The sequence below is a fragment of the Haliotis cracherodii genome, unplaced genomic scaffold (genome assembly GCF_022045235.1).
Source record: "Haliotis cracherodii isolate W230 unplaced genomic scaffold, xgHalCrac1.p SCAF_18, whole genome shotgun sequence".
Taxonomy (NCBI): domain Eukaryota; kingdom Metazoa; phylum Mollusca; class Gastropoda; order Lepetellida; family Haliotidae; genus Haliotis; species Haliotis cracherodii.
This window is the reverse complement of record NW_027266273.1, coordinates 794,067-809,823: the sequence shown is the minus strand read 5'-3', so window position 1 is coordinate 809,823 and position 15,757 is coordinate 794,067. Positions and strand designations below refer to the sequence as shown.

The 15,757-nt window shown below is 38.9% G+C and overlaps 1 protein-coding gene across 2 annotated transcripts in view; it reads right to left on the bottom strand.

Moving 5' to 3' along the window:
- Positions 1 to 15,489, bottom strand: part of LOC139465641 (uncharacterized) — a 46,346-nt gene extending 30,857 nt beyond the window's left edge. For both annotated transcript variants that reach the window (XM_071247347.1, XM_071247348.1), the window contains exon 1: positions 15,467 to 15,489. In XM_071247347.1, coding sequence (XP_071103448.1) covers positions 15,467 to 15,473 — 7 coding nt within the window. In that variant the 5' untranslated portion in view covers positions 15,474 to 15,489. The remainder of the gene's footprint in view (positions 1 to 15,466) is intronic.
- Positions 15,490 to 15,757: the final 268 nt, after the last annotated feature.

Genomic DNA, 15,757 nt, shown 5'->3' with positions numbered 1-15,757 from the left:
GCTGCAAAGGGGCGGGGTCATTTTTCAATTTGGGTTTTTCTATCACCTTACAATCATGACAAGCCTTACAAAACTGTGACACATCCTGACGTAGACTAGGCCATAAGAATGAGTAAAAATCTTATCACAAGTTTTGTTGACCCCAGTTCAGTCAAAAGAGTAGGCCAAATCTGATGAAAAACATTCCACTCGTCCTCAACAGAAACTTCTGGAGTTCTCAATTGGCTCATCAAAATACAATCTCAACACTACAAACCTCTTCCGAGTCAATGTCATCAGAAATATACTGTTCAAAGTTTGCTTAGGATCACCACCTTAAAAGGTCATACGTCAAATTTTGTGCATCTGTTGAAATAGACAATATTACGTTGAAGACATGTTTCATTATCCTAGAAAGTCAGGTAGTTCATTCCATAGGCAATCATATATCCCAGTTGATCCGAAGCAGGATTCAACTTTGTTGTCAGGTAGTAGAATTTAGAATTAAGATTCGATTATGTAAAAACAATCATCAAACAAATAAATATTGAAATATCCTGGTCCACAATTACCCCTATATGACCTCAGATGGCATGTAGTCATGGGAACAATGTACACAGGTGCTCGAAAACCTGTGATTGGATGTATTCTGACAGAATCTTTACACATTCTTATCAGACAGCACAGCATTTGCTTCTAAGGAATGCAACAACTGAAAGTATTATGCCCTATTCAATGTCTAAGACGTCGCTTGAAAAGCAAAGAATTAGGCGATACATAGGTATGCTTGAAACTAGGTCAACACAACGTTACTTCGAAACGTTGTTTGTGTCAGCCAAAGTGTGATCAGCAGGGCATGGAATGTCATATATTTGGTTCATATGTTTGGTTCATAGGTATGTTTGAAACTGGTCAACAGAATGCCATGTCCAAGTGTCTTTGGTGTCAGCCAAAGTGTGATGCAGGGCATGGAATGTTATATGTTTGGTTCAGCCAGCCCGTGACATGCAGGTGGTTGACAGCATTCCATTGCACAGCAGGAAGACAGGTTTCTCCTGATTGCAGAAAGACGTCATTACTTCGTGACTGACACCACACTCATAAATGACCAACAGAACACCAGTGGTGTTAGTGTTTCTACTCAAGATAGTTAGTAATCGTCTCAATGAGGTTGGACTGGTCCCAGAGGGTATGCATTCGGATCCAACTGACCTGACATCACAGGCAGGCAAGTTTGGATTGGGCAAAAGATCACGTCATTTGGACAGGCCAGGATTGGACTCGAGTACATTTCATTGCAGGATTGCACTCTGATGTAACTGTTCTACCTTCTGTTCAACCAAATCTAAGCATGCACAAATTACTTAAAATCTTTCAATAAAATAAGCTGCCTTACTTATTGCCGACAATAATTTGTCACATAATGGAAAAATGTTAAAAGTCAACAATAAATATATATAAAGCACTCCCAGTATGCCCAAAGTATGTATTTATCTTTTGGCTACTAGTGAAGAAAGTATTTCTAAGTTTGGCATTATGGCCCTTAAGGTCTTCCAATAGATTCTGGGCACAGAGCGGGAAAAAAATGTGCGGACTGCGTAACTTCCTTTACCTTATCAGTCGCCATGAAAATGTATATGATCTAGTTCAGGTCGATAGAGAAAGTTTACTTGGGGAACTGCAGGTTATATCATTGGCCATTGATAGATGGGGGTAAGGCAATATTAAAAATGATGTAAGTATCAACGCATTAATAACTCCTTACTTACAGCAGACGGATCATTCCGAGGAAATTTAAATTGTTTACGAAGTGAGCACTTCCTGGTTACTGATTTGCATTAATAGACAGCCGCTAAGAGGCGTGTCCCGCATGAACTACCGGAAATCACAAATGCCGCGATTTGTCACAGGCTATCAATCTGAATCCCAGGCGGTTGACTTACTCTTGCTGACTGTCTTAGCAGCGTGTCTTGTTTCTTAGTAGGTTGTGACATCCGAAAAGCTGTCTACACTTCTGACAGTTGTTGAGCCGTTATTTCTTTCAAAGGAACCCTATTAAAGACGTGATGTGGAGCCATGTTGAAAGTTCAAATCACTAAGACTCGGTCATTGTTTATCAGTTTCTTACTGTGTCCTGTCACCTTGGAAAAGCAAGTGATCTACATGATTATTTCTTCCAAACTCTACCATCTTTATGCACAACTATAAAGGACTTGGAAGCTGTGTGCCCTGCTACATTGCCTCTCCATGAAATGTCCTCTCTGCGCAGATCCTTGATCAAAACTGGGTCACCTGAAAGAAAGAGTCCCCTCCTTTTGTCATGATGCAGTTTCTAGTCAATCTGTTTAGAGCCTACTTCTCTAACTCTGGCTGAACCAATAACAATATAGTGCAGAGCTCTCACCAACTGCATGTGTTCTCCTGTAGTCATATGCAGAGATAGGTGAGCAGGAAACTTGCAATGTACCGCTGTATTGACTGTGAACTTGTTTTGCTAGCTGTAAGGTGCATGGTATGGAACTACTCTCACTGGTCCTTTTTTTTGTTTTTAGAAATCTTACAATTTCTCAACATGGACCATTTTTGCTGTGGACCATTATCACAATTTGATGGGGTATGCCATATTTGCTGAACAGATATCTGAGCACATTGAGCGATGCTTCAGCAGTCATGCTGCTCATTTGCACATTTTCTGGCCACTTTAAATATGAATCTACTACTACTAAGTAGTCTTGTTTGTCCTTGCTAGCAAAATCATTGTGAAATTTGGCCCATGGTATGGTCGGCCACACCCAAGGCACAAGTGGTGCTACAGATGGCACATTCCTGATTTGTTGACAATAACAATAGTAACAAGTGCCTCAATGTCCTTGTCAATGTTCAACCACAGCACAAATATGCGAGCATCTTTCTTCAACTGGAGTTCACAGAGTATCTCTTTTCAACTCTTCTTAGGTTTAACAACTCATAGTCCAAATAGAATATATATTCATGTTTCAACTCCTTCAACTCCTGCTGGCCTGTTCATGTAAACTGTGAAACTCTGGGCAAAAGAGCATGCACTTTTGTATTAGCAATATGTTTACTTGTTACCAGTAAGCTGTTAAGTAGTGTGTCCCCAACATCGAAGAGTTTTGCATTGATGTGATGAACTTCAAGTCACAGTCAAACATGGTAAACATCTTTGCCATCTTTGAGCTGCCAACTGTGAATTTTCTGCAATACAAAAAAAATCAGCGTTTGTGTCCAAGCATAATTGTTAAGGCTTCTTTGTCTGGTTGCTCTGATGTGATCATATCTTTAGCCTTCTGGAAAGCCTTATCATATTTACTGGTCCAGGTCCAAGATTTACTTCCTAGTAATTCATTCCATGGATAAGTGATTGTCGAGAGATTTGGAATGAACTTCAGGATTCCCATCCAGGATCAGAGCTCTTGAACATTCTGTGGAAGTGATGCCATCTTTATTAACAGGAATTTGTCCTTTGAAGTTTGAATACCAAGTTCATAGATTTACACTACTGAATCTCTCATGAAGAAACACTTTGCAGTTTTGTCCCTCAGTCTTAACTTCTGGAATTTCTCAAGTACTTTCTCCATGTTCATGAGCTACTCTTCATCTTGATATCAGTATGTTATTCTTTATCGCACATACTCGATCAAGCCCTTCTATCACTTGCCTGATAAATCTGTGCCAGAGTGGATAAGATTCCAAATTGCAAATTTCTTTTTTGTGTGTTGATTGTCACCAACTTTTGGGACTACTCATTCAACAATGTTGGTATGCACATTTCAAGTCAATCTTCTTGAACTTCTTTGCACCAGCCAGAATTCCATACAATTCTTCTGAAATTGGGATTTGAAATGTCCCCATGCGTATTGTGGGATTCAATATACATTTGTAAACCCACAAAGATAAATTGTCCCACCTGTCTTAGGAACATAAACAATTGGTGTTGTCTACTCGCCTAACTCAACTGGAGTAATAATGCCTTCCTTCTGCATCCGTTAAACACTCTATCAACAGCAGGGCCAACACAAAACAAACATGTCATGCCTTGAGAAACACTGATACCTTCCCATATATGTCTTCAGCCAAGATCTTTCAAGCAGTGGGGGAGTATAACAGCCAAAATCGCCCAAAAGCAAAGGCAACCTGGCCTTCTGATTATAACATTGCACATCCACCATTATCTCGCCAAATATTTTTTTCAATGAAGTTCCTCCTTAAGCATGAAAAGGTCATGCAACTGGTCTAAAATGTAGATATCTGAAATACTTCATTGAGAGTGATGACAGATTTAACCACTCCTGTGTCAAGTTCCATTTGCATGTTGCCGTCCTCAATGGTAACTAGTACATTGATGACAATATACCGCACGTTTGATGACCTTTCTTCAGATTCTCTTTCTACCTCCTGGTTTAGGTTGGTTCACTGGAATTTCAGCCCATCGATGATGATCCTTGACCATCACGACATATAGACTGCAAATGTCCCTCCTTGTTGCAATTGAATCATGCTTGTTTATGATTTGGAAACCGACACCGGAAACAGTTTCTGCTGTTCCAATTTCCCTTCAATGGAAATACAGATGTGAATTTTGTTCAATGCACCCATAGACATTTTGGCGTGGTTACTATGGTTACAACTCATACCGTGGCTTCCACCACTCATTTGTCAAGGAGCCATGCAGAATTAATGCATTCAGAAGTTCAAAATAAATAGGATAAGGCATCTGACTCTCCACAGGTAGTCAAGTAAAAATTCACTTCTACCCTAATAAGTGCTAATCCAGGCCAAATTTAACTGATATTAGAGTTCAAAACAAGTTAAACATTCTCAATTAGGGAAGTCTAAAACTTTCAAACAAAACACATACAAATGGATTGATTGACACAAAAGCTGCTATATCGTGTGTCACTCAAGGTATTCTCAAATAATCAGGTTAATTGAAGGTGTTGGTGATGAAACACACCCAGTGTTTGGCTCTTCAACACTTCCTGTCAAAATAGGCTACCTAACCACTGAGCGCAACATCCTTGTTTTCTCACACTTGCACCACTCACTAAACTTAGGAATATATTTTCTTGAAGCAAAGTCACAAAGTCACTACTGACTTAGCTAACTGTGCTGTGTTCATCCAAGATGGTCTAGTGCAAGTATCTCTCAGTGACACTGGTTCTGGTACAGCCAGAGCATGCAAGGAATATTCCTCTTGGAGCCAAAGCTTAATCTACGGTCAAAGAACCTTTTAGGTGCCATGTGTCTTATTCAACCTTCAGGTAAGAAAGCCACAATGGGTATCATGCATGCAACCATTGAGACTATCCATATTCCTCCTGGCAAAGTATTAGCAATTGTGTTCAATGTTGACACATACTTCATCCCGACTTTGGATAACCCACCAACCAGTGTAGGTACCAACATCTTCCCGAGGCAAGGAAGTTAAATGACTGTAAAAGTCAAGTTTCCACCCTTGCCGAACTAGGCTGCAATTATGGAGTTATGGAGGCAAGACTAAACCAAAATCGCATAACAAACATGACATCCGGTTCATAAACAACATGGATTTCAACATGCAGATTTTGGTCGACTGCAGGATTTGCAAAGCATGTGTACCGCCAGCTGGGTGTCCATACAAATTCTTCCAAGCTTTTAATCAAGGTGCCCAAGTGATTTAATGCACTTCATGGGGTAGGACCCTTTTTATTGAAATATAGATCTTGATTATTGAGCAGATCGTCTTGACTTGTCGCCGCAATTTTGTTTGAAGCAAATGCAAGTGATATGAGAGATGGAATGTCATTGGTCAATAGGAGGAACATAGAAGGGACATAACTCGTAATAGGCATTGGTGCCACTAAGACCGAGCCAAGAAAATTCCAGCCAAGTTCGGCAAGGGTGGAAACTGGACTTACTGGAGCAACACTCTTGCCTCGGGAACATGAGGTACCAACAACATTAAACATTCTAGTGCTGATCGTAAATCACATTTGATCTTACTGATTCAGGTCTTACTAAAGATCAAAAGTATCAACTTGAGTGCTTCCTCCAGTCTCAATGATCTGTTTTTGCAGTAGATTGAACTGAACTATGCAAAATTGACTGCATCAACATGAAATAGAAACTTGTGAAGGGGACCCTGTTCACATGCCTTTTTACAGACAGTTCAGGTAAGAAATGAATGTGCCAAACAGGTTCAGGAAATGCTTCAGGCCGATATTATTGAGCCCCGCGAATCTGTAAGGAGATCTGTTATCATGGTCTGCAAGAAAGATGGAAGTTACCGCTTTGCTGTAGACTACACAAAGTTGAATGCCATCACAAAAGGTATGTATTTCCCTCTTCCACGGTTTGAAGACGTAACTGATTCAGTGGGACATGCACAAGCAAAGTCCTTTTTGGTTCTTGATTGGCAAATTTCATTAAGTGCTAAAACCAAACATAAATCTGCCTCCATCGGTCAGGAGGTGTCTGTGTGGCATTGCCTCCCTTTTGCGTGAAATGAACTGGAAAATATGTACTTGTATATTTGGATGATATCAGTGTACAGCAAAACATTTGTAGAGCATTTAGTTCATCTGAGTGAGTGAGTATGGTTTTACGCCGCTTTTAAACAATCTTCCAGCAATATCATGGTAGGGGACACCAGAAGTGGGCTTCACACATTGTACTCATGTCAGGAATTGAACCCGGGACTTTGGCATGACGAGCGAATGCTTTAACAACAAGGCTACCCAACCACACCAAGTTCATCTGAAGTGTGTCTTCAGTAAGCTACGAGAAGCAGGTATTAGCTGAAACCCTTGCAAATGCAGATTTGCAGTCAAAAAGGTAAGCTACCTCAGACACATTTTCACAAGGGAAGGCATTGAGGCTGATCCATTGAAAATTGAAACTGTACCTTCTTTTCCACAACTAAAAACGCAGCAGCCTATTCATCATGTTCTTGGCCTTGCAAGGTACTATCGCAAATTTGTCAAGAAATTATTTTTTTTAAGCATTTAATTTAAGTGTGATGCAGTTTTGGATCGGGGATCTATTAGGAAAAGACCATGGAACAACTCGTAGGTCTCTGTAGCTGCGAGGCATATTAAAATCAAATAATATATATAAAGAGATCAATGGTGGTTGAAATATATTAGTTATATTATTAAGACAAGCAATTTTAAATATATTTCAAATTATAAACACCGATATGATTTTACCTATTGTTAACGTTATAGCTACATTAAATATTGTGCTTTCGTAAATGATGTGTATCAAAGTCATCTTCAGCTGAAACTTCATTTAAGTACACAAGAGCTAGGGTAAACTGATAAGGGATAACTGTTAGCTGATGTTAATAAGGTTTAGGGGTTATTTGATGTAGGGGAGGATAAACTCCACTGCAATAACAATAACATGTTATCTAACTGACATCGACGCCATTTCCCTTAATGGAACGGGTGGATTATTGATCACGAAATATCACTGAATGGTTTGGCTGCAGAGACGAAGAGAAAAATAAAGGCAAATAGGACAGCAAAGGATCAATATTCGTTTGAAGGTTAGAGTAAACCTGGCTCACGTGTCATGAGCCATGTTGTACACTGAATCACTTGGCTGTGGATTATGACTCAACCATGTCTGTCTTCAAAAAACGTTTGGATCTATTGATACCATATACAAGGGTACACTGGTTTAGGGTCATATGTACGCGAATACACATTGCCCAGTATTGAATAGGAATAAACATTGCATTTAGGGAAACTTAGCAGTCGGAAATAGAACTGGCGTGGAATGTTACAGTGTTTGTTACCACCGGTAATGCATTTAAAACATTTAAGTTTGTTTCTTTCCGCCTTAAGCAGTACCTTTGAGCGAACGTGTACTGATAGGCCCTTCGAAATTAAGTGGCAGAATAAATTTTGAGGAGACTTAGGAATAAAAATATTTGATCTTGGCCACACTTGCTTTCAATTTACAATGTACTAAGAGCCACCAGTTTAAATGTGCAGCTCGCATGGGTTATGTGCTGCCATGAAGCTGTTTTATGGGTGATTTGCCTGGTTGAGTCTGCTTCGCTCAATTTGGATGTGTGCCAAACCTGATAAATGCGCCAAGGATTTTGATTTCTGTGAATAACTGTCAGTGTAAGAATACTAGACTGACAACTTACCTACATGTAAGACAATTTTGACTGAAATAAAGAAGCTCACACCTATCCATCCATCCATTCATACCACCACCTACTCCACCACATGCATATGTTGTATTGGGTAGAATTTGTCCGATGGCAAAATCGTATTATCATGTGGCAAACATACCTTGGACAGACAAAATGGTTTCTATATAACACGGCTCCAACCTGTTTCCGTATGAAGGATTTATCCGGTTTCCAATGGGAAAGAATTGCAAAATTGTATTTTCCGGAATTCCCATGTTTTCTTCAATCACTGATCAAAAGCTTCTTTTTTGTTTCTCCTTCTGCGAGACCAGGAGGAGAATGAAAGCATTCACTCAAATCCTCTCAATCTACCCAGAGATATCTAATCAACGTGTCACCCAAAGTAGGAATCATGGTATTCCTCCCGAGAAGAAATGTAAGACATCGTATCATGATGGTAGCCCATGTCGTCCCTGTCAGGTATGGATACAGTTGGGAAAATTCTCCAAAGATGGTCCTAATCATGAAATTATAAACCTTATCAGCCAGGAGATAAAAGCATTTATATTCAGTGAATATATTTCGTCACATGGAAAACTAATAAAACTAGCAAAAGACAGTTGTTTATGCAGAGCATGTTAGTAGGTTGTTGTCATGGTTATTTTGTGTGGACCTAATTACGAAAGAATAATGGCCCATTACAGTGAGTGGGTGAATGTTGTTTCACGCCGCTAACTGTCAGTGGTATGAAATCTCTTTGACGGCGACCCTCGAATAATCGATTCTGGACAGAGCACCAAGGGGTTGATAGCGTGTGCAAAGACCAACGTCATCGGCATACGACATACAATTACCCAGGTCCCACGTTATCACCCAGTACCAATTTCTTACAAGCATGGCTTAGTTAGGATCAGATCTACATAGGGAACTCGTCAGAGGTGTGTATACACATTTAAAAAAATCTAAAGTTGTAGATCGAATCGTAAAGATGAATAATCAGATTAAATTCAAGATCCAGACAAATGTTAATTGACTACATATCGTTAATTATGATGTCATTTTCTCCCGCATTAACGATGATATAACAACAAGAGCCTTTAAAGTATATCGATCGTGCTGTCTAGACAAATAAGATCGACCCATCACAATGTGTTATACATTACATATTTGAAAGTCGTCACGTTGCACGAGGGCATGGTGACATTCACACCACGTGTTCCACAGCCACAGTATATAAACCATATATATTATTATACAATCAGGCATCACGACATCTGTTCGGTGAGCAGAGTATTCAATAATAAAGTGTTATTCATACACAGGAATATACCAGAGCCAGGCTGGATATTATGACAAACAATGTATTTCTACAGAATAAACAAATTCACCGAGACTAGCAACATATCTATCGCCCATCGGGATGCCTAGTTGTTTAACCCACATCATTTATTATGTATGTCATTTCTGGAATTCCTGACAAGGTCATACAAACAGATGTAGTGTCTAAGTACATGTCTAAAAACGAATAACTGTACTTTACCTGAACACAATTACGATGAAAGGCGAACAAATGGCGACAAATTATTCAGTACGAAGTTGCTTACATTAGATGTTGATTGGCTGAAAATCGCATCATCATACAAATACCACTGCATTGCGGAACTAACGTACCACATGCATTTGCCACAGATCAAGGCTTAAAGGTGATGAGGCCTTCCAGTGGATTGTTCCACGACATACAACACTAGAGTGAACACTGTATGGAAGTAGACACTTTAGTGAGGGCGATCTGCTGTATCAGCCCTTACCAACGTGTCAAAAATTAAATTGAACGAAGCAGTCATAAAATACGCGAATATGTCAAATTTATTATTTTAGTTTGTGCACATACAACTAGTACCTTAGCCGCAGCTTCTTGTGCTTTATGTATCCTACAACATCGTATATTTTTATTATGAACTGTCACCACTTGAACATCGTACTCCATTTTTCTGCTATGGATCAGATTACACTTTACCTATCCCATAATTCAATACTTTGTCGGCAACGCATGCGCAAACCCACTAAAGCTTATTTAACCCTTCACTTACCATCCGCTCATACTCGTTTCTCTCAAAGCCATCTTGTTTATGCTTCTCCCACCATCCATCCCCTTCATACCACCTTGTGAGGCTGCCTTTGTTGCTCCATCAGGCAGGGCGTCTGTAGGGGCGCCTGTAGCCCCCAACTCATACCATATACCTCTCTCTCTAACCTAACACCCGGGGCTTCACGACCTCCAAGGGTACATCTCTACTAATACTGGGATCCTAGATCCCAGATTAATCCACAACAATACTCGGGTTGACGACCCACTAACAAGCTATCAACCCAGGATCCACGATCCTCTGGGTACTCTTTCTCTATTCCTATCACTCGGGTTTACGACACACTAGCACCAGCAACCGAGGTAGCCCCCCCTTTGTCGCCAATGTAAATAAATTATGATATTATATTCCATTGTTTGTTGTTGTTTGCTGCACAAAATCCTCATACTTGGAAATTGTCGATCGCCCAAATGTTGACTCTTCATTGTGAGTAACAGGACGACTGATTTAGTTGAAGTTTAGTTTTTAACAGAATTTCAGTTATGGTTAAGGTGGGGTGAATAGGGTAGTAATTCTCTTTTTTGGAGGAATTTTAATTTAATCTCGAAGTAGCCATATATATAAAACAATAAGGAAACAGACCAATCGGAGTAAACTGTGCGTTTCTACCCCATGAACATATTTTTTTCATAATTTTATTTCTTTTTGGAGTACACAAACAATAAGTTTACAGAATATAGTCCACATGCAAACTTAAATACATACAAGTTACAAAGTATATCTATAGGTGATGACAAACAAAAACTATTCCAGTGTCATATTGATGGATTGTGCAAGTTCGTGGGTTTAAACGAATCGGTTGTAACAGAGAGACCAAAATGTCATGAACTGTGTGTATTTACATTGTGAATATGTGATATATTTCTGTCGATGTAATATGAATCGGTTATTTCTTGTTTGATGTGTGGGTAATTTGGTATGGAGTCGGAAATGTTTGATTCGAATATGTTTTGCTTCGTTACAGTTATAATATGATTTAACACATCATTTCGTTTTGGATGATATCCTAATAGAATTATCAATTTTCATATTCTAGTTCTATTCCAATTTTTGATTTGATCAATTTCGTAAGGTTGTTCCAGATATGTTTTACAATTTTGCGCTCAACGTGTGCACTAAGGTTTGTTTTTCTCGTTTACAAAAATTGCAAAGAAATTATTTTTTATATCCCATTTTGTACAGTAACTCGTTTGTTGGTATAATTCTATGAATAATACTGTATTGGAACCATTTTTGTTTTGAGGAAACATATCTGTGGGGGCTACGATTAATCGTTTGCCAATCTTTTTTTCCGTGGTGTTAAGGCCAAGATCTAGTTCCCATCTTTGAATGTATTTTGGGGATATCATATTGTTGGATACTTTATTCAATATATCATAAAATACCCTTAAAATAGTTTTCAAGGAAATATGGCATTAAGGGCAGATGTAACTTAGCTGTTAGGGCTATAATCCTACGCTTTAGATATTGTTATATTGCTTGGATAAGACTAGAATATTCCAAAAATTGTGTTTTACAGTCGTATACATGTTTTGAGTATAAAAGATCTAGAAAACTTCCGCTCTCGTCTATCAAATCATTGACAAGATTAATACCTTTTCCCGAGTAATTAAATTGTTTGATAGGCATTACTTAGAAGTTGGCGGAAGACAAAATAGACATAATTTTTATGGATAACAACTTCTTTAATACTGTGAAAAGCGACGTTTCGGTATAGATCCTTATACCGTTGTCAAGTAAGACTGAATGGGGGACATAGAGCAGAATATATATAGCAAGTGGAGGATTAACAGCAGAGGATTAACAGTAACAACAATAGTATACATGAGTCGGATAACATAGGTAGGTGTGACAATTGAGTTGGAGCTGGTGAAGTGGGTGTCGATGTTGGCTTGCTGTTTGAGGAGGCGGCTGATGATGTGGGAGGCTTTTCCTATGAACGGGAGGGCGATGCGGAAGGGCGCTGATTCGGGTTTGAGGGTCGCAGGTCTGGGTGTGGGATAGAGTACAGAGGCGATGACTTTGTCGACGAGATTGGCTGGATAATTGTTGAGGTGGGTGGCCAACATCGACACCCACTTCACCAGCTCCAACTCCCTAAACACCCTGCTAAGAGCCAACGGCAGGAACACATCTAAACCCCAAGAGCCTAAAGGTGTAGTCTACAAACTTGACTGCAACTGTGGACAATCTTACGTAGGTGAAACTTCCCGCCCAATCAACACCAGAATCAAAGAGCATAAAACCTCCACCATCAAATCCGACAACAAATCAGCCATCTCGGACCATATAAGCAACTGTCCCAATCACATCATCAACTGGGACAACGTCCAAATCCTCGCCAACAACCTCCATGATTTCACCAACAGAAAACTAACAGAAGCAGTCCACATTCGCCGCCACAAGCCATCAATCAACAGAGATCAAGGCTATTTCATCCCACCCGCCTACTATGAACTCATCAAACAATAACCACTCATCCTGTTTATTGCCTTCATGACCCTATTGGCTTCCAGCTATGTGTTTTCTGTCCATCGTGTTGTGACAGCACCATCCCTTTGTTGTCACACCTACATATGTTATCCGACTCATGTATACTATTGTTGTTACTGTTAATCCTCTACTGTTAATCCCCCACCTACTATATATATTCTGCACTATGTCCCCCATTCAGTTTTGCTTGACAACGGTATAAGGATCTATACCGAAACGTCGCTTTTCACAGTATTAAAGAAGTTGTTATCCATAAAAATTGTGTCTATCGTGTTTCCCGAGTAATGTTTTTAATTTTTAATATACCGGAGTGTTCCCGATTCTTAGATTCGTATTTTGCCATAAAGGTTGTGAATAACGTTTTCTATTACGTTTCCCCATGCTCACAGAACATAACCTTTTCCGAAATATAGAATTAGCATTTTTGCAGAAAATCAATTTGTGTTGGAGTTATATTATTAATCAAAAGAGTGGTAAGTTTAAAGTGTGGATGTGAATGGAACAAACGTTTAATCCAAGATATCTTTTGAGCATTGATTGTATTTTTAATATCAGGCACTCTTTCCTATAGCTCCCTGCTCATAAGGTTTCATCATATTTCTACTGATTTTGTCTGTTTTAATTTGGGTTTTCATCCAAGAAGCTTTGACCTTTTTTAATTTTGGATCTTAAGTTAAGCACTGGATAACAACATTCTATCACGATATAAAATGTAATGTTTTAGTTACAAGAGGATGTGGACAAGGTGACCCGTTATCTTCTTATATATTCTTGTTATTCGCTGAAATTTTGGCAATAATGCAACGCGCTAATAAAAATATAAACGGAATTAAGGTCGATGAGGCAGAATATCTAATTTCCCAATTCGCAGATGACACATCTCTCATATTAGATGGACCTGAAAATTTTCCCCAAAACACCAAGACAACTCTTCAAACATGTGCGTCTTTTTCAGGCCTAAAAATGAACACAAGCAAAACATAAGTGTTGTGGATTGGCTCACAACGCTTCTCTGATCAAACTTTGTTCAAAAGTTGGAATTTGGATGGTCAAGAAAAAGTTTTACTCTTCTCGGTATTATTTTTTTTCACACAATTTGGCAGAAATGGTAGAAAGAAATTACAAAATCATCATGAACTCTTTGTTAGCACGTGACCTGACCCCATTAGGTAGAATAACTGTACTTAAAAGTCTTATTTTACCTAAACTAACCCACCTTTTTCTCCACCCTACCTAATCCAAGGGAAAGGTTTATAAAAGAACTCGAAACACTGTTTTCGTTTTATATGGAAAAATTAGGTAGTGATAGTAATATCAGTGCAGTTAAGCTTAATGCTAGTTAGTTAACACTGAGACCTAAAATCAGGTATGAGTAGTGAGGCGGCAGGTTTTAATTAAATAAACAGCGATAACAGTATTTCCATATAGTCATAAGAAATCTCTGCTAAAGTAGAGTCAATTGTACGATTCCGACTGTTTCATGAGCATGCGTTTATGAATCACGATCGATCCGTGAAGATCCGGGGTAGAATAGGTCTTCATCAACCCATACTTGCCGTTAAAGGCGACTAACGGGATCGGATAGGCAGGCTCGCTGACTTAGTTGATGCATGTCATCGTTTCCCAATTGCGTGGATCGATGCTCATGAGGTCAATCACTGGATTGTCTGGTCGATTATTTACGGACCACCGTCAAAAAGCTGGAATTTTGCTGAGTGCTGCGTTTAACAACAAGGAAACAACAAAGCTTCTTTAGTATCTGTATTGTCATGTGAATGATTCATCTGTGAGTGATTATGGTAAGCATACGAAATACTGTTGTGTTCATGCTATGTACTTTCATTATTTTTCTACGGTCAGTAACAGCAGTTATGACGTACACGACTATCATCACCAGCCAACACAAGTGACAGATCATACAAGTAATGTTGATTAATCATTTCAGAAGGTATGACATAAGTAGGTTATGTTTATGGTGTATTTGTGTTGTAGCCAATGACTATTATGTCAGTACAGACTCCATACATGTAGTGTGATACACATTAGTGCAAAAAGTAGATACTTTACAACAGTGACTAGGCAGATATATACATGTATGTAGTATGGACACAACATGCTTAGATATAGGGACATGATATGGAAGTAACACGTGAAAACAACATTGGTAATACTCATCACTCATAATACTTGATAATTTGGAATCAAGTCTCTATAAGTAATTCCTGAGACTGTGTATTGCGTCCTTTTTGCATCAATCCAGTCATTTCACGTCGAGAATACAAAGATATGCTTCACACATAACACAAATATAACCAAACCTGGGTCTTCGGCTTGACAAGTCAACGTTTCATCTACTAAGCTTAACAACCAAGACTACAATCCGCCCTAAGGATGAATGTGTGCAATTTCTTGTATACCTCCTGTACAGATTCTAAACTGCATAACGTAATCAACAAATCGGAATGGTTTTTTTTACATTCAAATATGTAACGATTTGAAATCTCAGACCAGTCAGATTTCACACTTGTTTCACAAACATGAATATTTTGCTCTAATTTTGAAACTGAAGCTACATGCCTCCTTAAGTCTATATATCCCTGAGGTAACATCGATATCGAGAACACTGCTGACACTGAATGATTCCAAACGTGTGATGAGTTATTGTCTATCATATGACAATAAATGTAATAATACTTACATGTCATGATCACCACACACAGACACACAGTGGAGCTGGGAAGCATATGTTTTCTTTCTCTCAGGCTTTCTGTCCCGTGGTTACTCATTACAGAGGCATGTGATGTTGATGTTTGCAGGAGGTAAATAGTGGGCATGAATCAGCAGCGAAAGAAGACTACGTACTGTGTGCAGAGAGGCGAAGAAAAGATCTTTGAAGTTGACAGTGCTTGATTGCATGAATAAAATGAAATAAACAAACTAAAAAAACCCAAAATAATACAAAAATAAAAACCATGTCAACTAAACAAAA